This window comes from Rhinolophus ferrumequinum, chromosome 18 (assembly GCF_004115265.2).
Source record: "Rhinolophus ferrumequinum isolate MPI-CBG mRhiFer1 chromosome 18, mRhiFer1_v1.p, whole genome shotgun sequence".
In the NCBI taxonomy this organism is placed as follows: Eukaryota; Metazoa; Chordata; class Mammalia; order Chiroptera; family Rhinolophidae; genus Rhinolophus; species Rhinolophus ferrumequinum.
This window is the reverse complement of record NC_046301.1, coordinates 28046280-28069636: the sequence shown is the minus strand read 5'-3', so window position 1 is coordinate 28069636 and position 23357 is coordinate 28046280. Positions and strand designations below refer to the sequence as shown.

The window sequence follows — 23357 nt, the reverse complement described above, 5'->3', positions numbered from 1 at the left end:
TCAAAGCTGAAGCCCTACGATGACCTCCACGTCCTGCCCCCCCAATACTTTTCTGACATATCTCCCAATATTCTCCCCCCTCACTTATTCCACTCTGGTCACACTGACCCTCTTGCTGGTTCCATCACATGCCTGTGCTCTTTCCACTCCCCTTAGCACCTGCTGTTCTGCCTGAGACATTCTTCCCACTGTATCCGCACGGCTCACTGCCCCTCCTTCAGGTCTTGCCTTTTTTCAGTGACTCCTTTCCTGATCACCCTCTTTAAAATTACATTCCCCTTGAAGTGGAATTGATGGGTCAAAGTGTAAAAGCATGTATTTTCGATAAAAATCTAAAAATTACCAAATTATTTTCACCAAGAACATATGAATATACAATTTTTCCCCCATAGCCCAGCAAATTGAGGCTAAGAATAACTTGAATTTTTGACACAGTATATTTTTAATGTGCATGTCTTTTCTTTTGAGGAAGTCTGAACATCAGTTTAGAGCCATTTGTATTTCCATTTCTGAAAACTGTAAGTACACATCCTTTGTCCACTTTTCTAAAGAGGTGGGTCTTTTTCTTATATATTTGTAGGAACTCTTTCTTCATTATGGAAATGAGTACTTGGTCTGTGATATGCATTGGAATAAAAATTTCCCTGTTTGTCATTTGTCTGATTTTATTTTTGGTGATTTTTTCTGTAAAGAATTTTTAAAATTTGGAAGTCTGATTCATCAGTATTTTCTTTTATGGATTCTGACTATTGTGTCACGCTATGGAAGGCCTCTCTCACCTGAGGTAATTTTTTTAACTCACACTTTCTTTTTTGTTAACATTTAAATCTTTTATCCATCTGAAATTCATTTTGGTACACGATGTGAGACATACTCCCAGCTTTATCGTTTTTCCAGATGGCCCCCCATTTGTCCCAATGCCACTTATTGAATGCTCCACGTTTTCTCCATTCACATGAAGCGCCACCCTGGAGATTCTCAGGCAGACAGGAATGGTGTGAGCTTAGGTTGAGGTAACAGGGTTTTCTTGTGAAACCTCTCCTGACTGGCAGAGACCTCAAACATGCCAATGAGAGCTGCAAACGAGTCAAACCTGTAACATGCTGAAAGCCCACACCCAGTAAATGCATATATAATGCCTTCAAATTGTAGCTTGAAATGCTGTGAGCACATGATTCTCATGTGGTTAGTTCCTCCACCCCACGCACATTCTCTCCAATAATGTCAAAGGTGGCAGGGAACAGCCATGTGGTTTTCGGTTGTTTGTTTTGTAGACTTAGTCCATCGACATGTGAGGAAGACCAGAGCTGAATTTCACATATCTTTTGAATTATGGAGAAGAAAAGTGCCTTTGTAATCCTCATGTTATCTTTTAGGTTTCTTTAGATTTCGAGCACATTATTGTGACCTCTGCATTCCAGGCATAGTGTAGTTTTATTTCAATTAGTATAAGTTCATCCCGTGGAGCTCAATTAGCTGGCAAACCATGCCAATGGGTGTGGATTATGAGCCAAAGCTTTGGTGATGGGATGAAACTTTTCAGAACTGGTGATGTCATATGGGACCATTAAAGCTGGTTCACCTGGCACTACCTACTAGGATGCTTTTTAAAGTAGGACACACATCTGTTGTTCAGTGAAATTATATTAATGCTGACACTAAGATACTGCAAAATCTGGTATATGTTTTTAATTAAGTTCTGAATTGTTAAAAATAATTATAAGAAATATAATTTCACTTTTAAGTCTATTTGGCTGTGTTCCTTAATGGAAATACTGTATGACATAATGGTTAGGGGTTTTATTCAAAATGCAGACAGGGTTGAGTTTAATCTGGATTCTTCCACCTTTTATCTGAGTAACTTTGAGCAAGTTAATCTAACTTCTATAAGCCTTAACTTCCTCATATATAAAATGACAATGATAGCACTTATGGTTACAGGGATTAATAAAAAAAAGTCCATTTAAAGCATAAGTAAGGCATTTCCCCCTATCCGATTGGCAAAGATCAAAAAGTTTAACAATAAATTTGGTGGTGAGCGTATGGTGGAGACAGTGTAAATTCATACAACCACCACATAAAACAGCTTGGCAATATCTACCAAAATTACAAATGCACATACAAGTATATACCTTTGACTGGCAATTCCTCTAGCTGGAATTTATTGAACAGATGTACTTGTAAATGAACAAACTGATAACTGTACACAGATATTTATTGTAGTACTGCCATAATAAGAAAATACTGGAAACAACCTAAATTTCCAGGTATAATGGGCTGGTTTGATGGACTCATGCAATCAAACACCATGCTGTAGCAAAAACAAGGAAACATTTATGTTATCAAATGGGATATTACCAAGATACATTATTAATCAGAAAAAGCCAAGTGTAGAACAGTTTGTAAAAAGGGGGATGGAGAGTACATAACACATATACATATTTGCTTGTATAATCACAGAAATGCTCAAAAAAACAAACAAAGAAACAAAAAAAACCACTCAAGAAAATGGTAACTGATTTCCTCAAAAGCTGCAACTGCCTGGCGGAAATATTCTAAGAATTTCCTAAGTGGCCAGAAAACTTTTTACTATATATCCTTTTTGTCTTTGTATTATACTCTGTGAATGTGTAACTTATTTTTCCAAAATAAATCCATATTAAGCTTACAGAGCACTCATGACACCTAGTAAGCATGCAATACATATTAGTGCTTATTTAAAATTTCAACTTAACGATAACGGATTATTTTTCACTAAAATAAAGATATCCAGAGAATTTTTTAAATTAGCTGTTTAAAAATCTAATTACTACGAATTTTATAACATATAAGTAATTTTAAACAATAAAATTGTTCTTACTATAAATTATAAAGGCATTTCTTTTGGCCCATGAACACCTACAATCTGGGTCCGTTACCATTTACGTTTCTCATAAAGTATTAAAACATCTCATAATTAAAAAAATCTACTTAGGCAAACAACATGACTAGAAGGAAAACTTTTCCATATACACATGAAAATTTCTCATGAGTTAGCCTGTGAGTAATTGGAGTTTTTGGTAGATAACAGGTGTCATTTAAGTTTCTCTCAAACATGACTAGATTTTGAAGAAGGAATGAAAATACTGAACGTACTTCAGAATTATTTATTTATTTATAGCTGAGCTTTGCTTGTAGTTCTGAGTTTTGAGTAAATTTGGATGAACTGAAAATAAATGGGGAATTCTTTTTCTATTTGTCATATATATTCAGACTATCAAGCTGTACAAGCATTTTTCTCAGCAAACTGTGCATCTAGGTTTCTCACTCTTATCAGATACTCTACTATTAACATTCCATCTTGTTCTCCCCCAGACTTTGGTAATGACAGCTTCTCCTCTTTCTCTGGTTTTTCATTTTAATTTCTTAGACATAAACAGTTTTTAGGCCATCTGTGTGTGTGTGTGTCTGTGTGTGTGTGTATACACACACACACAGACACACACAGCATGGCCTAAAAACTGTTATATGTGTATGTATATATATAGATGACATTAACATGTGTTGTTCTAGACTCTAATCTCTTAGTTTAGTCAAGTAGTCTCTGGAATGTTTTTTTTTTGTATTTTAAAAGTTTTTTATTGTGAAATATGAGAAACATATTAAAAATGTGTAAAACATATAGTTAAACAAATAGTTAATAATGTAAGCACCTATATTGCCACCACCCAGTTCAAAAAATATGATATTGCCATCATCCAGAAGTACTCTGCACGTGACATTCTGGTAATAAATTTCTTTAGCTTCTTCTTTTCTGGGAAGCTCTTTATCTCTCTGTCAATTTTAAATGATAGCCTGGCTGGATAAAGCAATCTAGGTTGTAGGCCTTTGTTTTCCATCACTTTGAGCACCTCCTTCCACTCCCTCCTGGCCTGCAATGTTTCTGTAGAAAAGTCATTTGATAGTCTTATGTGAGTTCCCTTGTATGAAACCTGCTGTCTTTTTCTTGCTGCTTTTAGGATTCTCTCTTTGTCTTTAACCTTTGCCATTTTAACTATGTGTCTTGGTGTGGACCTGTGGGTTTATCCTGGTTGGAACTGCACTTTCTGGGCTTGTATGTCGGTTTTCTTCACCAGGTTAGGGAAGTTTTCAGACATTATTACTTCAAATATGTTCTTGATCCCTTGCTCCCTCTCTTCACCTCCTGGTATTCCTATGATGCGCACATTGTTGTGTCTGGTGTTATCCCAGAGGACTCTTAAACCATCTTCATTGTTTTTAATTCTTTTTTCTTTTTGTTCCATTTGGGTGATCTCTGCTAACTTGTCTTCTAAGTCGCTGACTCGATGATCCTCTGCCTCATTTAACTTGCTGGTAATTCCTTCAAGTGTGTTCTTTATTTCAGTAATTGTATTCTTTAGTTCTAACTGGTTGTTCATTATGATTTCTACATCCCTCTTTATGTCGTCTCTAAGCTCCTTAAACATTCTTATCATCAGTGTTCTGAACTCTGTCTCTGATAGGTTGGTTACCTCTATTTCATGTGGTTCCAATTCTGGAGGTTTCTTCTGTTGTTTTATTTGGGACATGTTTCTTTGTTTCCCCATTCTGGCTGACTCTGTGTTTGCTTTGATGTATTTATTAGGTAGATCTCCTAGGGTTCTTGGTTTTGCTGGGTTATCTTATTTGTAGTATGTGTCCTTTATATTTGACTTGCACCACTTCCCTATTCTCCTGTGCGTGTGCTCCAAAGGTGACTCTTGTGTTGTGTATATTGTCCTGTTAAAGCTGAGCTTTAATTGCTTTTGGCTTCTCAGTAGGTGAGATTGACTCCTAGGCTGACTAGTTGTGAGACTTGGCTCTGCCCACAGTGGATGCTGTGTGAGGGCTGACCGCTCAAATGAGGCTTGGCCCCTATGGGCTCTTGTGCCTGTAGAGAATTCCCTCTGGGTGTGTCACTTGTAGGTCAAACCCGGTAGTACTCTGGTTTGGTCTGGAGTTGGCCTCAGGGTGTGTTGAATCTCTTGAGTTGGGCCCTTCAAGTAATCCTCGTAGGAGTCTCTTAGCTGTTCTGTGTGATGAGCAGAGTCCTTTGCTGGGTTGTAGACGTTCAGTTTCGTCTCTGGAATTTAAGAAGACTTCGATCAAACAGCATCTCCGTGTAAAACTGTTAGAGATCTCCAAAGTCGGATCTCTCCCCTTTTTTCCCCACAGTGTCTTGAGTCTACTTCCAGATTTATACATATATCACAATGCAAATGGTGAACTCCTTAAAAACAGCAACTCTATCTTTCATCCTTATAACTATGTGCCAGGCCTGGCATGTATTAGGTACTCAGCAGTATCTACTGAATAAGCTCTTCCCAGCAGATGTTATACTACTAATACAAGTACTTCAGCAAATAGTATCGTTGTATTATATGTGAAGAGTTCATTAAATATAAAAGTAAATCAAATGAAGAGTCCATAGAGTCCATATCTGGCATGACTCAAGAATCTGAATACAGAGGAATTCTGTATTCAAATTCCAATTTAATTGTGTAATCAATCATTGCAATCTAAATTCCCCATTTTTAAGCTTAAAAGATTTGTTATTTTTTTATGACCTGGACACACAGCTAGCCTCCTTCAAACAGCATGGTCCAATGATTACTTTTAAGGGAATGTTCAAGAAACAACTGAATCTGTTGGCTAATTTTTCTGAAAAGCAACAACTCACATCACTAGTGACAAAAACAAAATTATTATTGGCAGATGTTCCCAAACATCCGGGTAGACTAATAGAGTGGTACTTTTTGTGACCTCGGGGGCATATTTTACGGCCTGCAATAAAAGCAAGAACAGCTCTGACAACTTGGCTGTGGGGTACGTTCTTTAGCCTAAGCCAGTTTCCTCCTCTGAAATGGGATCAAAACACCAGCCTCACATTTTTATAGCAAGGTTGACTTTTTTGGATGATACTTTGCAGTACAGATTTCTGGGGCTCTCAACAGAATCCCAGGATTTAAATAGATCCATTGTTACAATTTGAGAAAAAGTCATAACCCTCTCTGAAACCTTCCTTCCTAGCAAGGTGAGATATTCCATTCTGTGGGCAAAAATACACACTCAAATTTCTTTACTGCCTCCTGGTGTGGTATCTAGGGCAATTAAATTAATCTTCAATCAAACGGCACTGAAATCCTTCATTCACATTGTCACTAGTGATCCCAATGATGTAGCTACAATACAGACCTAAAAGCTTAGTTGACAACATGTAAAGTCAGCAGGAATTGCATAAGGAACATAATAACCATTAAGTCCCGTGGCTTCACTAAACATATCCATCCTTCAAATTTGAATTCTAGAAATCTAGACACCTAGATAGACACCATTCTGGCCACATGTAAATATTCATATATTTATTTTTGAGGGTTATTACAAGAAAAGATCTTGGGGAGTAATACATTCTGCGGTTTTGGAATTATCAGGAATGCCGTCCATCATGCTATTTAATGTCTTTCTTATAAACCAGGGGAAAACCTAGAGCTAGGAGACCCATTAGTGACCATTTCATTTAAGTGCAAAAGCTCCTCAACAGGAGGGAGGTGGATTTGAGAGGCTTCAGTGGAGGACAATTGACAGATTGTGACAATGAACATTACTGAGTACTTACTGCGTGCCAGATGCTTTCTGCAGAGTGAGACCTTAAATATTTCTAGTCCATGGTTCCTTCAAAAAAAATACAGAGAGTTAGAGGAGGATGTAATTTGAGTGTGGGGACTTGTAGATGAGAGTTAAGTTTTGGACATATCAACTTTGGTGGGATGTGACATAGGAAAGACGAGTGCTAAAACGTTTATGTGCCAACTCACCTTTTTGACCTTCAAACTGTCGCCACCAGTGATCAGTATTTATCTAGAATAGTTGACACTGACAATAGGATACAGAAGATACTTACAAGATATATGAAAGCATCTGGCACATAGTAGTTATTCAGTAATGTTAGTTCTTTTACTTTTAATTCCTACAAATCTTTCTGCCAAAGGAACTGGATTTTGCCATGAAAATAAATTATTTTTCCCCAGAGACATTTACATGTTTATAGGAACTCTATATTGTACTTACCATTTTCAGTAAGTTTAAGGACATTAAAATAACGTTAAGATTATTGGGAATAAACGTGAAAACTATGAATTTAAGACGCTAATTATCCCAAATTATTCCCTTATAGATATAATACCATTGATTAACATTGCTGTGTAACCCTTCTGTCGGTCACCAGGGTTTGCTACATACATATCTGTTAGTTTCTTTTGCTTTCAATCTCTGTCCCATATTAGGGAAATTCATGGAGATGCCAGAAGATTGGCACCAACTCTCTAACCTCCAAACAAAGTGATGAGGAGAAAATTTTATTATGATTTTCATTTTCAATGGAAAGATTCTTTATTTACCTTGGTTCACATTCTATAGATATAGACTATCTTACAAAAGATATAGAAGCCTAATCCATGTTATGATGCCAGATCAAAGCCATGTATGGATAAGACAAATCCAGGGTTAATGTAATGAGCTCATAGGTCCTCTATATACCAACGTACTTTCTTACACAATATTTAAACCTTATAGTTTTAAAGATAGATTGTCAAGTTCTAGCTTTTTAATAGTGAAATGGCTTTGGAATCATATCAGGCACCTTCTATACCTCTCCAGCATTTATTTATCTGGTAAGTAAAATAGGGTAATAAGATTACCTATGTCACAGTTACTTTGAGGATTAAATAACATAAAGTATATAAAGCACTTAGCACAGAGCTTGGCACGTAGCAATTATCAATAAGTGCTTGTGGTTTTTGTTTGTGATGGTCATAATACCTATTTAAGGAAGCCCTTTTAGATTAATGCAAATGTTTTTCTTCGGAGGAAAGGAATACTAAGGATTTAAAAAACGTTTTTGTTGGTTCAAATCATTGTATTTTATTCTATCAGATAAATACACCTTTTGCAACTAAACAGTTAAAATTAATCTTATGAGGACTGCTCAGAAAAGGAACACACATACATCCTCTTACCTGGCGTTAGTGTAAACTGATAATCAGTATATTTTGTCCTATCACTTCCAACGCCTAGAAGAATCTTGTCATAGTGGGAATGTTCAGGCACAAAGTCCACTGCGCCATTTCCATCTGTGAGATGACTTCTGCTTGTGGCAGACTCTACTGTCCCCTGGTGGCCTCTGCTGTCTCCCAGAGGTTCAATGTTCTAGATTAACAAACCTACAATTATCCTTAGGTAGTCTTAAATTTAGCAGGCAGAGCCTGAGAGTGGCTTTTCCATTCTTACGTGTTTGAGTTTTATTTTTTTCTGCCACTGGAAAGCTATGCTCTTACAAAAGATGTTCTGTGCAAATCTCTTGCTATGCTAGGTGTCTTTTTTGTTCTTGAAAAGCCAAGCCTTTTGCAACACCAAAGCTAGGAGTGTCTCCTTTCTTCCTCTCTCTTTTTTTGCAGTCATATCTTTCTCTTAAAGCAATGAACACAGAATGCTTAGGTGCTTTTTGGGGTTGAGTGATGGGCAAACAGATTGAGAGAAGAGAATATTGGGTGGGGGAGGCAACCTGTTAATATTATTCCACCACACTTACGAGGAACAGACAAAAATCACAACAACGGGGCTCTCAGAGCAAATATTCCTTCCTCTATCCAGATGAAAATTGTGTCCTTAGTCCTAAGAAATAGTGCAGGGTCTTGGCTCTGTTCTTTGCTACCCACAGGCAAGACTTCAGAACTCAGAAGCTTTGTTTTAAGTAAGCAGACTGACAATGGGATAGGTTGTCTTCTAGGAGAAGGATTTATCTTTTCACCAAAAATCAGTTCTAGAGCGGTTTTGAAAGGTATGATTGTGTTATTCGGGTTGGTTCTAGGAATTTGACAGTTTATATAAAGCTGTTACATTACTGTGAAAAATCTAGACATAGTGAGAGTAACATTTAGTCTTTGACACCTAGAAACCTGTATAACAGGAAGAATCATGTTATATTTTCTGAGAATGCAGAGGCACCTTTCCAGTTTTTAACTTTCATTTTGAAATATGTTGATAGTAGTAACTATTATAATAAAGTATTAGCTATTTATGAACAACAATTGCTTATACTTATGTAGTACTTACTATGTCAGATACTAAAACATCTAAATAATTCTTCATTTAATCCTTAAAAAACATTAAGATACATATAATATCCTAATTTACAGATGAGGTGACTGAGGCACAAAAAAGCTACGTAACTTGTCCAAAGTCACAAGCTGGTATCTTTTAGAGATTGAATTTGAAACTCAGAAGTCTTATGGCAGAGTGGAAGTGCTTAACTATGCTGCCTAATTAATTATAATGATATTCATCACGGTAATATGGTTAGGAGGTTATGATATAAAAGTGGAATTCTTGGAATAATAACCTACAGGTTGATTTTTAAGCTAGTAGATTAGAATAAAAAATTTAATGTGAATTTATCATTTGATATTTGTGAGACAAAGTGTAAGTTACCAGTTTGCAGCCTGGAAATGAGATTGGGATAGAGAAAGATTGATTTTGACTCGTATTTATCAAGAGATACAGAAGTTATGTGCTGAGCTGTCATAGATCTGCAGGGAAACACAACAAATAAACACCAAAGAATCGAAGGACATCAAGTCATAAGAGATTAACATACATTAATTTTAATGTTGGACTTTGAAAGGATAACCATGAAGAGCTGATAATCTTCTCAAATAATAAATAAAAAAGAAAATGAAATTTCTTGTTAACAGTCTCATAAATATATTCTCAAGGCCATTAGCATTCTGTATAACTCATTCATTCATTCAAAAATATTTATTGAGCACCTACTATGTGCCAGACAGAAGTGCTGGGATAGAGCAATGAAAAAAAACAAAATTCTTGCCCTTATGGAGTTTAATTCTTACGGGAGGAGAGATGAAGTAAATAACTGAATAAACGATTAGACTATCGCAAAGTGCTAAGAGATTTTTCTTCAAAATCAGGCTTTCTCAAGAGGTGAGACTTAAAATAGGTTAAATATTTACACAAATTCCAGAAGGGAAAAGTGGACTACAATAATGCAGTTTTATCCGGAATCAAAACTGTGCTTTCTTCAGGTCTCTCAGCTTCAGCTGCCAGAGCCTTTGGCATAACCTCTACCACGAATACTGTTAAGGGCAAGATCAAATTATGACAGTAATGGCAACAAGTGATTAGCTACCAGCAAGCTGTCAAACACTGTGCTAAGCGATTTACTTCTTTAAAGCTTAAAACGACCTTCCGAGGTAAGCATTTGCATTCCCATTTTCCAGACAAGCAACTTGAGGTTCAGAGAAGCAGTCAAATACCAGTTAGTCGCCGACCTGAGGCTGGAACGGGATGACTGTCTCCAAAGCCCTTCTACACAACGATGGTAGGAAAAGCGAAGAAGCACAAGCGACAAGAGTGAAAACAACTGAGGCTGCAACTTCAGGGAATGAGAAAAGAGGGGAAACCTGCAGAGAACTTACGACCGAGCATGCGGGAACCGGCGCGTGGAAACGCAGAGAGGGAGGAGGCGGTGCCGGAAGTCGGGCTGCGGCTCACGGACCTTACGCCGGAAGTGGCTCTTCAGCGCCCCCTCCAGGTCTTCGCTCAAAGAGCCACTCTCGGGTTTCAGGTGCTGGGCAGCCACGAGGTGCTCTGAGTCCGCTTCCAAACGCGTCTGCTAGTCACCATGTCGCATCCGTCACCCCAAGCTAAGCCCTCCAACCCCAATAACCCTCGGGTCTTCTTTGACGTGGACATCGGAGGCGAGCGAGGTGAGCAGTCTGATATTCGCGGAGTGACCCCGACGAGGCTGGGCTTCCCCAGATTTGGGGGACTCCAGGGGTGGGGTGGGGTGCGCGGTTCGGGCCGGGGCTGCTCTGGGGCGCGGAGGGGATGGCTGCTCAGACTGGACCGCTGAGAGAAACCCGGGCATTCAGGGTTGGGTCGAGCCAATGTCCTTGTCCATTGCCATCAATCGTGCGGAAGTTTCTGGAAATTTCTGGTTCGGGGATTGTGGTGGCCTTTAGGTTTGTCTCTCCTGATTTGGTTGCACCTGCCCGCCACCTTGCACCATTAGGTTGGCATAAAATAATTATTCAATGTTTGCAGTGGGACATTCAGAAAACCCGTGGGATATGCGTCAGTTGGGCTCCAGTCACGCCGTGTCTTTTGCCATGCGACCTAGATGAGCAGTTGTTAGGTTATTTATAAATTAAAGCGACTTTTGCCTGTTGCTTTTTCCTTGTTATTGATTCTCTTAATTTAGAGGTCCATTCAGATTGGTGAACGTTTTTGGCATTGGGGAAAATGAGTTCAATGTAGCAATGTGGTTGCCTAGGCTACGTTAGCAGCTTAGAAGCTTCTAAAATCGTGTGGAATATTAGCATATTGCTTTGTAACTGAATTGCTCTTGTTCTGAATACGTTAGAATTGATGGCCAGGCAGTGTATATACAAACGGACACATCAAGATTCAGAGACCCCTGTGGATCGTATGACGACAGAGAGAGAGACAACACATACACGTTTTGAAACTAGTGCCAGGTTTATTTTTACCTGCCTTAGGAGTTAATCTAGAATGGGAACTTGTCCAGCTTTTGCTTCAGAATCTGCAACCAGGCAGGTTCCGCAGAGCACAAAGGCTACAGCTATACGTAAAACTCGACTCACCTGACCACTTAAAGGATTTTTAATGTTCTCCTATTGGTTTTTTGGTGATTGATAATTCTGAGTACCTGTCCAAAAAATTACTCAGAATTTAAAACCATTTGTACTTCACGGTGTCCCTTATATGCTAATTTTCTGGTTACTGTATCTATGATCCCTTGTAAGATGTTGAAAAATACTTGTTTCAAATTCATCTATATACATGATGCTTAACATTAGACTAAATCTGACTATTAGGAAAAAAGACAAAAAAAGAACGTGGGAAAAAGAGAACTTAGTTACCATACTTTATCCTTTTATCATTTGCTTATTTTGTTTTGCATACTGACATTATTTCATTGTTTTTTCTTTTAGTTGGTCGAATTGTTTTAGAATTGTTTGCAGATATTGTACCCAAAACTGCCGAAAATTTTCGTGCATTGTGTACAGGAGAAAAAGGCATTGGACCCACCACTGGGAAACCTCTCCATTTCAAAGGGTGCCCATTCCATCGAAGTATGTGCCAATTTTCTGATTCTTCTTATCATCAAATCCTGTTCGATAGGAGTTTGGAAAGAAAACACTATGAGGGTGAAGGTTAAAAATTACTGTTAGTTTCCAACAGGACGCTTTGACATCTGAGGCAATAGCTCAGTTTCATAAAGGTTGGGCTATGAAAGACAGAATTAATTATAGGAGGGTACTAAGGTTTATTTATAGAGAAATGGACTAAACTAACTTCACCAATCTTCTAAACTCTTCAGTGATTAGATTGAGAGAAAAGGGTGTGGCCATGATACATAAGCACATATTAGATAGCTTGATGGCCTGGTGACAAAAAAGTTAGACGTACTTCTTGGGCAAGATTTCTTGGAAAGGCTGCAGCTGGATGATAAAGGAAAAAGATACAGGCAGAGTCTGGAGGAATCCATGTGCTTCCTTACACTCTTGCCCTCCCATGAAAGGTCACATTCTTCCCCCAGCAAAGAAAATGCAGCGACATGTATACAATGCTCCTGCCCAGGAAAGCCCCCTGGAGACTCAGCACCCAGGTTTTTATAGGGGCTGATCATGCAGGCCTTCTGCCCAACATGTACCAAAATTCCAGACTCCCCAAAGGAAAGCAGGTGTGCGGCATAAAGCAGATGATCTGTATAAGCAGTCTAGGCGTAGTAAACCACCTTGATGATTTAGGGCATGGTTCAAGTGCCGAGCGCCCAGACTCCAGTCAGTGGCCACCCTTGCAAGCAGACCTTTCCATGGACAGCTACGTTAACAATTTTCTGCATACACTTCATTAGCATATTTTGGTATTTCATTAAACATGAAAATAAATCAACACTTAAAATATCTTTAAATCAGTGTTAATTTCTTAATCAAGTTTTTAAAAGGTAACTATTCATATGATTATAGCTTGTTTAGTAAACAAGTATTTGCAGCCAAATAAAAGGCTGCAGCCAATTGAAAAATTCAGTGTCTTGGCGACCTGATGTGATATGTAATTAAAAGATGACATTTCAGACTGCTTATCACACTTTGTAATCATACTTTTGTTTAGTGATTACTTAATGGTTCCCTCAGTAGACTAGGCTCCGTGAATTCAGGAACTGTATCTTCTCATCATTTTGTTCTCAGCGTCTAGTAGTTGAGTAGGCATTCAAATACTTGTGTACTAAACAAGCTATAATCATATGAATAGTTACCTTTTAAAAACTTGATTAAGAAATTAACACTGATTTAAAGATATTTTAAGTGTTGATTTATTTTCATGTTTAATGAAATACCAAAATATGCTATGAAGTGTATGCAGAAAATTGTTAACGTAGCTGTCCATGGCAAGGTCTGCTTGCAAGGGTGGCCACTGACTGGAGTCTGGGAGCTCGGCACTTGAACCATTCCCTAAATCATCAAGGTGGTTTACTATGCCTAGACTGTCTATACAGAGCATCTGCTTTATGCCGCACACCTGCTTTCCTTTGGGGAGTCTGGAATTTTGGTACATGTTGGGCAGAAGGCCTGCATGATCAGCCCCTATAAAAACCTGGGTGCTGAGTCTCCAGGGGGCTTTCCTGGGCAGGAGCATTGTATACATGTCGCTGCATTTTCTTTGCTGGGGGAAGAATGTGACCTTTCATGGGAGGGCAAGAATGTAAGGAAGCACATGGATTCCTCCAGACTCTGCCTGTATCTTTTTCCTTTATCATCCAGCTGTAGCTGACTGTGTCACTGTAATACAACCAAATGCTGAGTCCTTTTGAGTCATAGGGAATCTCTGAACATGGGGCTGGTCTTGGGAACTCTGGACACCAAGTGATTTTATTTGCTGAAGTACTTCCATTACTGTATAACAAATCTACTGGGAATAATTGGTCTTTATTCAGTAGACATTATTGAGTGGCTAATATGAGCCCTGCAATGCACATCTTAACATGGGTAAAAAACAGAGTTGCTGTACTTAAGGAGTTAACTGTTTGCCGAAAGAGACAGATCATTGCGATATATGTTATAAAATGGAGGTAGAGTACAGTTACCGAGGGAGAAAAATTAGGGGATCCAACTTTGGGGTGCCAATGACAATTTTATTGGGGAGGTGCCATTTGAACGAGTTAGATGAGAGTAGTGGGGTGTCAGGCAGTAAAAGCTGTTTGGACTCAGATTGTGAAAAGTCTTTAAAGAGTAAAGTGGTGGGGAAAGACAGAGTGACATGGCTAGCGTCATGTTTTAGGAAGTTGTCTTTATTACATATTCGTTAGTTAACATTGCTGAAGCCATCCAAATCCTAGTTTCTCATAGCTATTTTCCTTTTTTGTAGTTATTAAGAAATTTATGATTCAGGGTGGAGACTTCTCAAATCATAATGGGACAGGTGGAGAAAGTATTTATGGTGAAAAATTTGAAGATGAAAAGTTCTATTACAAGGTAAAGTAGACAAAAATGCATGTTTATTATGGTATTAATAGTAAAGGGTGTTGTGTGTTGATACCAATAAATGTCTCAAGTAAGTGTACTTAGATTCTTTTTTTGTAAAAGGTATATTTGTAAATGTGCATCTTTGAGATGGACAAACTTCATTCAGTAATGATTTTATTTGGCAAAAATACTATAGTTATATTAGTGTGGTCCAGGTTTACATACTTCAGTAATGCCAATGAGTTTTTAAGTGTGGCCATCATACGGCAAAATTGTTTCCAGGAAAAATGTTCTCATGTTGGAAGGATAGTAACTTGTGCATCTTTATGCTTGAATTTGAAGAGCAACAAAACCATTGCTAATACCCAGGAAGTCAGGGGATTTGCAAACTAGAGGATATGGCTAGTGTCCAAGCTCCTAAAGGACAGTAGTGCTGCCTGTGCCTTCTTACCTTCATTGTCCCAGGATGTAATCAGGATGTATTATATCATTCAAGTTATGAGAATGGACACGTAAGTACAAAATAAAGTGGTATCTTTGGAAATGAGGAATATGAGCAAGGTAAGCAGGATAACTTGGAAAGAAAATGTCATCAGTCTTTTAAACAGTATTAACTAACTGCAACTACGTGTGTTTAGAATTGTCACTGGCACCAAAGGGTTTATAAAAATGAAAGGCCTTGATGACAAGGAATTTATAGCCTTACCAGGAAGACAAGATTAAAACATATGGAACAACTGGAGAATACTATAATATGCAAATAAATGCTACATTGACTGAGACTTTACATACTATAGGAGAGAGGTATGATTTGTCTGGTCCAAATTATCAGGGAAGACATTGAGGAGGAATGGGTACTTAAGTTGGGCAAAGTGGGCCTTACGAGGTGGCTGAGATTTGGTTAGACAGAAACTAAAATGCAGATGCCAGTTTGAAGGAGGGATGTGAGTGAGGAAAGACACAGGCAATAGGAGGCTGAGGAAATAAAAAGCTAATATTCTATTTAATACCGTGGGAAAAGGACCAAACTTTTGCAAAGGAAAGAGGGAAGCTACCAGAAGGATGAAAACTAAGATTATGTGATGACAGTGTTGATCAAAAGAAAGGAGGCCTATTGAAAGGACACGTAGTTCTCGCCTTCTACAAACCTGGTGGCCTTGAAAGCTGAATTAGATTTAGATTGGAGGGGAAAAGGGATTTTAGGTGGAAAGACTAAGTTGAGAGTTGCAGTGCTTGGCCCAACAAAGAATAAATTTAGAAAGCCTGAAGATAAAGTGGAAAGATGAAGAAATTGGGTTTCACAGAGCCTTTGAACAGATTGATGCCACAGTAGAAATTTGATTTCAGTGTGTACGCATGCAGTAGTTTCTTTTGGGAATCCCTGAAGAAGTGATTCACCTGGGATGAAAGCCATAGTATTTGGATTCGAGATTGGGAAAGGACCTAATTTAATGTCTGGTCTAAAATGAATAACCCATCACTGTTCTCAGTTTATTGATGGGTAAAGGAAGAATCATAATGTAGGCCCATTAAAGTGGGAAGACTGTTCAGTGCTTCTCAGAAAAAAGAGCATGCATCACAAAGAGGGGCAAAGTACAATTATTAGATCTCCTTAATGCAGCATCTCCATCTTAAAGATGAAGTAGACGCCTTTTCCTAATATGGCCGATTTAGAATACCCTCCTCCCTCTGCTGTTGTTTCTGTTAACTTTATTTTGGTTTCGTAAGCTTTTCTTAAAAGTTTAAAAAAATGGTTAAATACCCCACATTTTGTGAATTAAAGGCTGCAATTTATACAAAGTAAAATTACACTATACTGTTTGATCTAAATGGTATTACAGTCCACCACAGTTTTATATGGTCAGTACCATCAATAAAAGAACAGTCTGGACTAGTACTTTTAACCCGGTTTTCTTTTAACGATTTTTCTACAGCATGACAAGGAGGGTGTACTGAGCATGGCAAATGCAGGCTGCAATACGAATGGTTCTCAGTTCTTTATCACCACAGTTCCAGCTCCCCATCTGGATGGGAAGCATGTGGTATTTGGCCAAGTAATTAAAGGAATGGGTGTGGCAAGAATTCTGGAAAATGTAGAAGTGAAAGGTGAAAAACCAGTCAAAGTAAGTAAAGTTACAATGAAGTACATTTATCATCTTAGTTGCTATCTTAAAGAAATGTAAGTAAAAGGATCAGATGATTATTAGCTGGAAGAATGTTAAGATGACTTTTGGTCTAGAAGCCTGGATCTGCCACTTTCTTTTAAACTATTTCCTACAAGGAAAAGATTAGGGCATTTAAAGGGAGATTTTTATTATTTCAACTTCAATTTGGTGATTTCAGTCTTCCTATACTTGAAAAACTTTGAGTCATAGTGTACACGAGTACACAATAGAAAGAGGACAGGAAACGAAGAATCCTGTTTAGACTCTGCCATTTAATTGGTGGTTCTGTCTTGATCTTATTTAACTTTTCTTGGCCTGTTTCCTCATACTCTATAATTTACTTCAGGCTCTTATGTTCTAAGTGCCTGTCAGTCAACATGCGCATACTACTACCTACCCAGTCGGCAGGGTTTTGAGTGGGAACTGGAAACTCCAATACCGGCAGGAGAGAGGCTGTCACTAGTGTATGAAGGAAACAGTAGTAAATTGAAAGTGATGCCCCACCTAAAGAAAATTTATGTAGAGAATGATAACATTTTCAACTTATTTTGTATACACTGAGCTGCTGAATTATCAATAAAATACTTTTACAAAATAGTGATGTTGTATTACTTAGAATGTACCGGAAGTGCCAAAAAACTTATACACATGACTTGTATTTATCTCTTGTTATCGGTATATATTGAGTATTACAATGTTAATACAGTTTTTTCCTTTCCTAAAATGTGTATACATTATTTTGGCACCTTCTGTATATAAAGGCCATTCTTGTAATTAGAGCAGATAGATGAGCCTCCTAACATCAGTCTGTCATTTCAAAAGGGACTTGGACGATGTAACACACGACTTGCTGCTGTATAGCTTTTAAACCCAGAACTTTTTTTTTATATAATTAATATGGTAGTGCACTTCTACAATTTAGGATTATTTTTACAGTTGTGCGTTATTGCAGAATGCGGAGAATTGAAGGAAGGTGATGATTGGGGAATATTCCCAAAAGATGGTTCTGGTGACAGTTACCCAGATTTCCCAGAGGATGCAGATATAGATTTAAAAGATGTGAGTACTTTCAGATCAATCAAGCTTTCATTACTTAAATTATTAAAAATATTTGGTACTAAAATTTTGAGATTTTTGTGTCAATCTGTCTCAATGATAGAATCGAGTACTAAACCACATTACTTAATAAAATTCAACGTATTTGTATTCTTTTATACAGGTAGATAAAATATTATTAATAACAGAAGACTTAAAAAACATTGGAAATACTGTTTTCAAATCCCAGAATTGGGAGATGGCCATTAAAAAATATACAAAAGTTTTAAGGTAATAAAATATTTTTAATAAATTACTTTTAAGAACTTGCATGTTAAATTATAAACAAATTCAAAAGTTGTTTATTGTATTTTTGGCAAATACTTGCAGAGTAACCAGGTATGTTGAAATAGTTGCATTTTTGTTGCCTCCACCCTATTTTGAAAAATTTCAGAATACAGAAAAGTTGAAAGAATAGTACATCAGTACTACTCATGTACATTAACCTTCGTTCACTAGTTTTTAACTTTTGCTGTATTTGTTTTTATAGAATCATTTTGAAAGGATGTTACAGATACCCTGACACTTTACCCCTAAATATTTTGGCAAGTATTTCCTAAGAAACGAGGACATTCTTCCACATAACTTCAGTGCCATTAAAATCTTCCCAAAATAGCGTTCATACATTATCTACTATGTAATCCATATTCAAATTTCCCCATTTGTTTCTTTTTTTCTTTTTACTTCAGAGTCTGTTGCATCATTTGGTCTTACGTCTCTACGGTAGTTTCATCTTGAATAGTCCCTACTTTCCATTTTTTTCAGTTATTTGCATTTTGTGAAGTCTAAGTAGGTCATCTTATAGAATCACATCTGTATTTGTTTGACTGCTTCTTCAAGATTAGGTTTAGGTTACATATTTTGGGAAGAGGACTTAAGTAAGTGATGTATATTTTCTACGAAAATCACATATTGAAGGCACGTGTCAGTTTGGCCTATTTTGAGTTTTGGCACTTGAGTTTTGGTTAAAGTGGTGTCAGCCAGGTGTCTCTGTCTGTTATAAAAGTGCCTTTTCCCCTTTGTATATAATAAGTACTCTGTGAGGTGGTACTGTGAGATGTGTGCATATTCCAGTTTCTGGAATATCCATTGGTTTTACATCATTGAAGATCCTTGCCTGAATCAGTTAATACATTGATGTTTGCAGAACTGTGATTTTCTAATTTTATCACTCATTCTACAGTTACTAGTTGGCATTCTACTGTTTGAAAGAGCCTCCCTTTTCTTACGCTTTTTTTAGTATCAGTATAGACTTGTGTTGTTGGTTTTTTCCCCTAAATCAACTTATTGTACTATTAACATCGTTCTTTTTGATGCTCAAAGGGTTCCACAATTTTCCAGCGAGCCCCCTTTTCTACATACTTTTCACATGTTCCTCTTAGCCTGTGATAACTTGGCTTGTTTCCTGGCACAAGATGTTCAAGGCTTGTCTTAACTAACCTTGTTTCCAGAACTGGTATTAGCAGTTTCTCCAAAATGCCCCGATATTTTTCAGTGAGGATAGATAGATAGGCTTTAGAAAACAAATTCCAGGGGCCAGGTATACTCATTGTTTCTGAGCCCTTTTCAATGTATAGAGCTAGGAATTATATTAAATTACAGTTCAAAACAAGCATTACAGGGTTCTTCACCTTTCCCCATTCTGTTCCTTCTCTCACAATGGGAAGGTTGATCCTAAACATAATTACATTGGAAAGTACATAAGAGACCTGGTATTTAAAAATAGAAAGTGTTAATAGTGCATAATTATCTTTCGATTTGGGGATTATTCTTAAATAGGCCTGTTTGAACACTCTGGGAAAAAAGTTGAAACAAATAATAAAGAAAAAAAAGTATTTAATGAAAGGATTGTGATCATTGAGAACATTAATATTAGTATTTGATGAGCTTTTTATATCAAATGACAACATTTTTTGACATAGTTGAAGCAGAGTAAGTCTTACGTTGCATTACTTGCTACTTTTATAAATGTGTTCTCCAGATATGTGGAAGGATCAAAGGCTGTTATTGAGAAAGCAGATACATCAAAGCTGCAACCTATAGCTTTAAGCTGCATGCTGAATATTGGTGCTTGTAAACTGAAGATGTCAGATTGGCAGGGAGCAATCGACAGTTGTTTGGAGGTAAGTCTGTTTGATATTGAACTTTTTGAAAGGATTCGATTGACTTATCAACTTAAACAAAAGCAATATTATTAATATATACAAGAATATGTCTTACTGCATAGGACCTAATGAGACTCGATGAAACATAATTTGTAAATCATTTTATCTTTAAATATTTTGGACCGTCAGTTCTTGCTCTCAATTCAATTATTTAGCTTATGTTACTTAATATCTGTGAAGATAACCTTTCCTTTTTTCCTCAAAGCACATGTATCATCAGCTCACTTATTCATTTAACGTACTGAACACCTATTATGTGCTAGGCATTAGAAGACAAAGCCAGGAATGATTAAGAATGTGGGTTGTGGAGTCAGTCAGGCATGTTTTTTTTATTAGACCTTTGTCACTAACTGTGATCTTGAATAAGTTCCTAATTCAAGAGTGTCTTAATTTCTTTGTATGTTAAGTGGAAATAATACTTCATGGGATTGCCATAAGGATTACATGACACATGTGAAGCATTTAGCAGTGTGGGGTACCTGTTAAGCACCCACCAGTCTAGATATTCTCAGAAAAACCCATACCCTCAAGGAACTTTTTATTTGGCTCTCTTTATGCAGACATCCAGAAATACTATTACAGCTAAAAAGGTGGCAGCATTACCTTTCTTAAATAGAGCAATTAGTGACTTTCTCCCTATTGTATAGTTTGTTTGAAAAGTTTTCCATACTAAACCATGTATTTTAGAAAGACCACCTCTAGTGATTTTTGTTTATTGCCCATTGAGCTATGTATATCACTGGTCAGCTATGCCTAGAGCAAGTCGAAATAAAATGAGATCCTAATTTGGTAGGGTAGGTGGAATAAGGGGTAAGACTATATTTAGAAGGCAGGATACAACACAGGGAAAATGTTACCAATGGAAAAGATTGGTCTTCACTCTGCATCTCTTTTTGACCTTTGTGAGGCAGATAGTACACCCTTTTCAGTAAAATCTGAGAATTGAACTTTAAAAGATGTTAAGTAAACAAAGTATAGTATTTTTAAAACATTTATTTCTGATGAGAGACCTATTAAAAGTTATTCATGCTCCTAAAAAAAAAATACCATAGATTTCAAGTAAAAGAGTGTACACAAGTTTTAATTCAAAGTGGCTTTCTATTAGAAGTTAGGGCCTAATAAGGAAATAGAAACCACAGAGTAATTTGAACAGAGAAAGTTTAAAATAAAAGTATGGGGGGATTGGAATAATGAGGGATTGGCTAGTAAAGAAAATTCTAATGTTATACATGTAAAATATAGAAGCAGCTGCTCCTCCTAGGCTGGGATGGAGGATGGTATCCCCTAGGAAGAGGCAACTCTGGGGGCCCCTGGACTGAGACTCCCTCAGACCTCATTGGAGAGGGGGTGGCTGTGATTCATTGGGTGCAGAGACGTTCACTGGGTACCATACTTGTGGGACTCACTGAAGTGTTTGGGGATGCTGCCTGCAGGGAGTTGGCTGTGTGGTGTTGACTAAGCTCAATGCAGCAACCTAATGAGAGGAACACACTGGAAGAGAAACAGCTTTCTCTTCCATGTCCATGTAGCGCCCTCTGCTGACAAAACTTAACACTGTGCCAGCTGGCAGATTTACAGGGTCCAGCTCCATTATCACAGAGCTGTTAAGGGTTGATTTGGAGCTCACAGGCAATACAATTGAAATGTAGCAGATATATTTAATATTTAGATAAAAATACTAATTTTATAATTTTTGTAGGCTCTTGAAATAGACCCATCAAATACCAAAGCACTATACCGTCGAGCTCAAGGATGGCAAGGATTAAAAGAATACAATGAAGCATTGGTAAAATTTTTTATAAATTTCAGTTTTTTAAGACAGATAACCACCGTTATAAATCATACACCTAATATTTAAAAAAAATTTTTTTCCAATTAAAGGTTGATCTTAAGAAAGCTCAGGAGATAGCACCAGAAGATAAAGGTAAGTTGGCAGTTTCTGTAATGAAAATTCATTTTGTCCTTCAAGAATTTATCCTCATGAACCATTGTACCCTTTGCCATTTAGTATTACAGAATGCCTGTCAGTGAACATAGTGCAGTGAACAAGTCAAGATCCCTGTCCCCAGAGAGCTTCCATTCTAGTCTCTCTCCAGAACTGATTTTCACATATCTGAACACTATTTGTTCTACCATATCACTTGAAATTCTGGTTCCTGTTACTTTAATTCCAGTTGAAAGTGCAACACTAAGCGTATTTATGGTGAATTCAATGTTTGGGACCATTCCTTAAGCTGAATGCGGCCTTAAGTTTTCTATCTAATAGATGTGTGTTTTAGGAAAGCTTTGGGAAGCTGTGACAAAAATAAGCTTGTCTTTCAAATAAACCAACTACAAATAGAGATACTAGAGTTATATATTAAAATAGACCTTTGGTCTCTTAATTGCTAAAGTAAAACAAGGGAGGCACTTAACTGCCCTCTCTAATGGAGAGTGTGTAATTCAATTCAAATTCTCTCAATTGAGTCTTCTAAAATTATGCTTCATGATTTTTGTGTTTGTGTGATTGTTTTTTCAGAGTAAAATATTCTGTTAATAGGGTTCAGTTACTTTATGGAAGAGTTGTTTCATCAAGGGGGAGTTAACTATCATACTAAAAACATCAGTTTGTTGGTCAACCTAATTTTTGGAGTATTTTGAGAAGTAACTCATATTACATATTTATTTTGCAGCTATCCAGGCAGAATTGCTGAAAGTCAAACAAAAGATAAAGGCACAGAAAGATAAAGAGAAGGCAGCGTATGCAAAAATGTTTGCTTAATAAGGATTTCAATTTTGCTTAAATGTTACACACTGATTGTATGAAGGCAATAAGAAAATTAAAGGGGTTTTGTCTGTTATATATAATCCCTAATGTGTATCCTCTGATATTTCAGTTCCCCCTTGTTTACAGTTTAGGAATTCTGATATAGGTTCTCTCTTAATAAAAGTGTTATAAAATACAATGAAGTTGATTTGTTTTTCATGGCTATCTGCATTACTCTAAGAATGGTACCCAACATATTTTTAAACTCCTAAAGACACATCTTGTTGAATAAATAGATGAACGCTTAAGTTTGTATACTGTTTCCCTCAATTCTTTGACGCAGCTCTGTGTAACATGGTTGGCTTGCGCTTGGTCAGCAAACTAAAGGGCCAGAAAGTCAATGTTAGGCTCTGTGGACCATCCCAGGCTGCCACAAACTATGCATTCCTGCAGCTGTCGCCAGACAGTGTGTAAACCGACGGGTACAGCACGGCTGTGTTCCAATAAAATGGTAAGTGGTGGGCTGGATGCCAAGCTCTAGTCTAGAATATACATTTATTTTCATACTTGCAGTCTTGGATTTGACAAGTCAAATGTATTTTAA

General features: G+C 37.2%; 1 protein-coding gene and 1 long non-coding RNA gene across 4 annotated transcripts; one reads left to right on the top strand and one right to left on the bottom strand.

Annotated features, from left to right (window-relative positions):
- Positions 1–4861: 4861 nt before the first annotated feature.
- LOC117037556 (uncharacterized) lies at positions 4862–10562 on the bottom strand. Of its 3 annotated transcripts, none has more exons than XR_004425548.1 (5): positions 10509–10562; positions 8034–9602; positions 6834–6876; positions 6635–6690; positions 4862–5101 (listed from the first exon to the last, which is right to left on the bottom strand). It is a non-coding gene; the product is annotated as an uncharacterized LOC117037556 (long non-coding RNA). The 3 variants fall into 3 exon arrangements; XR_004425546.1 differs by lacking the exon at positions 10509–10562 and adding an exon at positions 10347–10498; XR_004425545.1 differs by lacking the exon at positions 10509–10562 and having other exon boundaries at positions 8034–10498.
- A 50-nt stretch (positions 10563–10612) lies between these two features.
- PPID (peptidylprolyl isomerase D) lies at positions 10613–23291 on the top strand. Its single transcript, XM_033133668.1, has 10 exons — positions 10613–10799; positions 12048–12188; positions 14485–14591; positions 16517–16705; positions 17684–17806; positions 17967–18073; positions 19824–19965; positions 21707–21793; positions 21889–21931; positions 22680–23291. Exons 1-10 carry the CDS (start codon positions 10715–10717, stop codon positions 22766–22768), a joined length of 1113 nt encoding a protein of 370 aa, XP_032989559.1. The 5' UTR covers positions 10613–10714; the 3' UTR covers positions 22769–23291.
- The last annotated feature ends 66 nt before the right edge of the window (positions 23292–23357 follow it).

What these genes read in the sequence shown, in the direction of transcription:
- PPID (XM_033133668.1), top strand. Translation starts at nt 10,715, where the DNA reads ATGTCGCATCCGTCACCCCAAGCTAAGCCCTCCAACCCCAATAACCCT. An exon ending in ATGAAAAGTTCTATTACAAG is followed by an intron (nt 14,592 to 16,516) that starts GTAAAGTAGACA and finishes ATTTTTCTACAG; the next exon opens with CATGACAAGGAGGGTGTACT. An exon ending in AAGGTGAAAAACCAGTCAAA is followed by an intron (nt 16,706 to 17,683) that starts GTAAGTAAAGTT and finishes TTATTTTTACAG; the next exon opens with TTGTGCGTTATTGCAGAATG.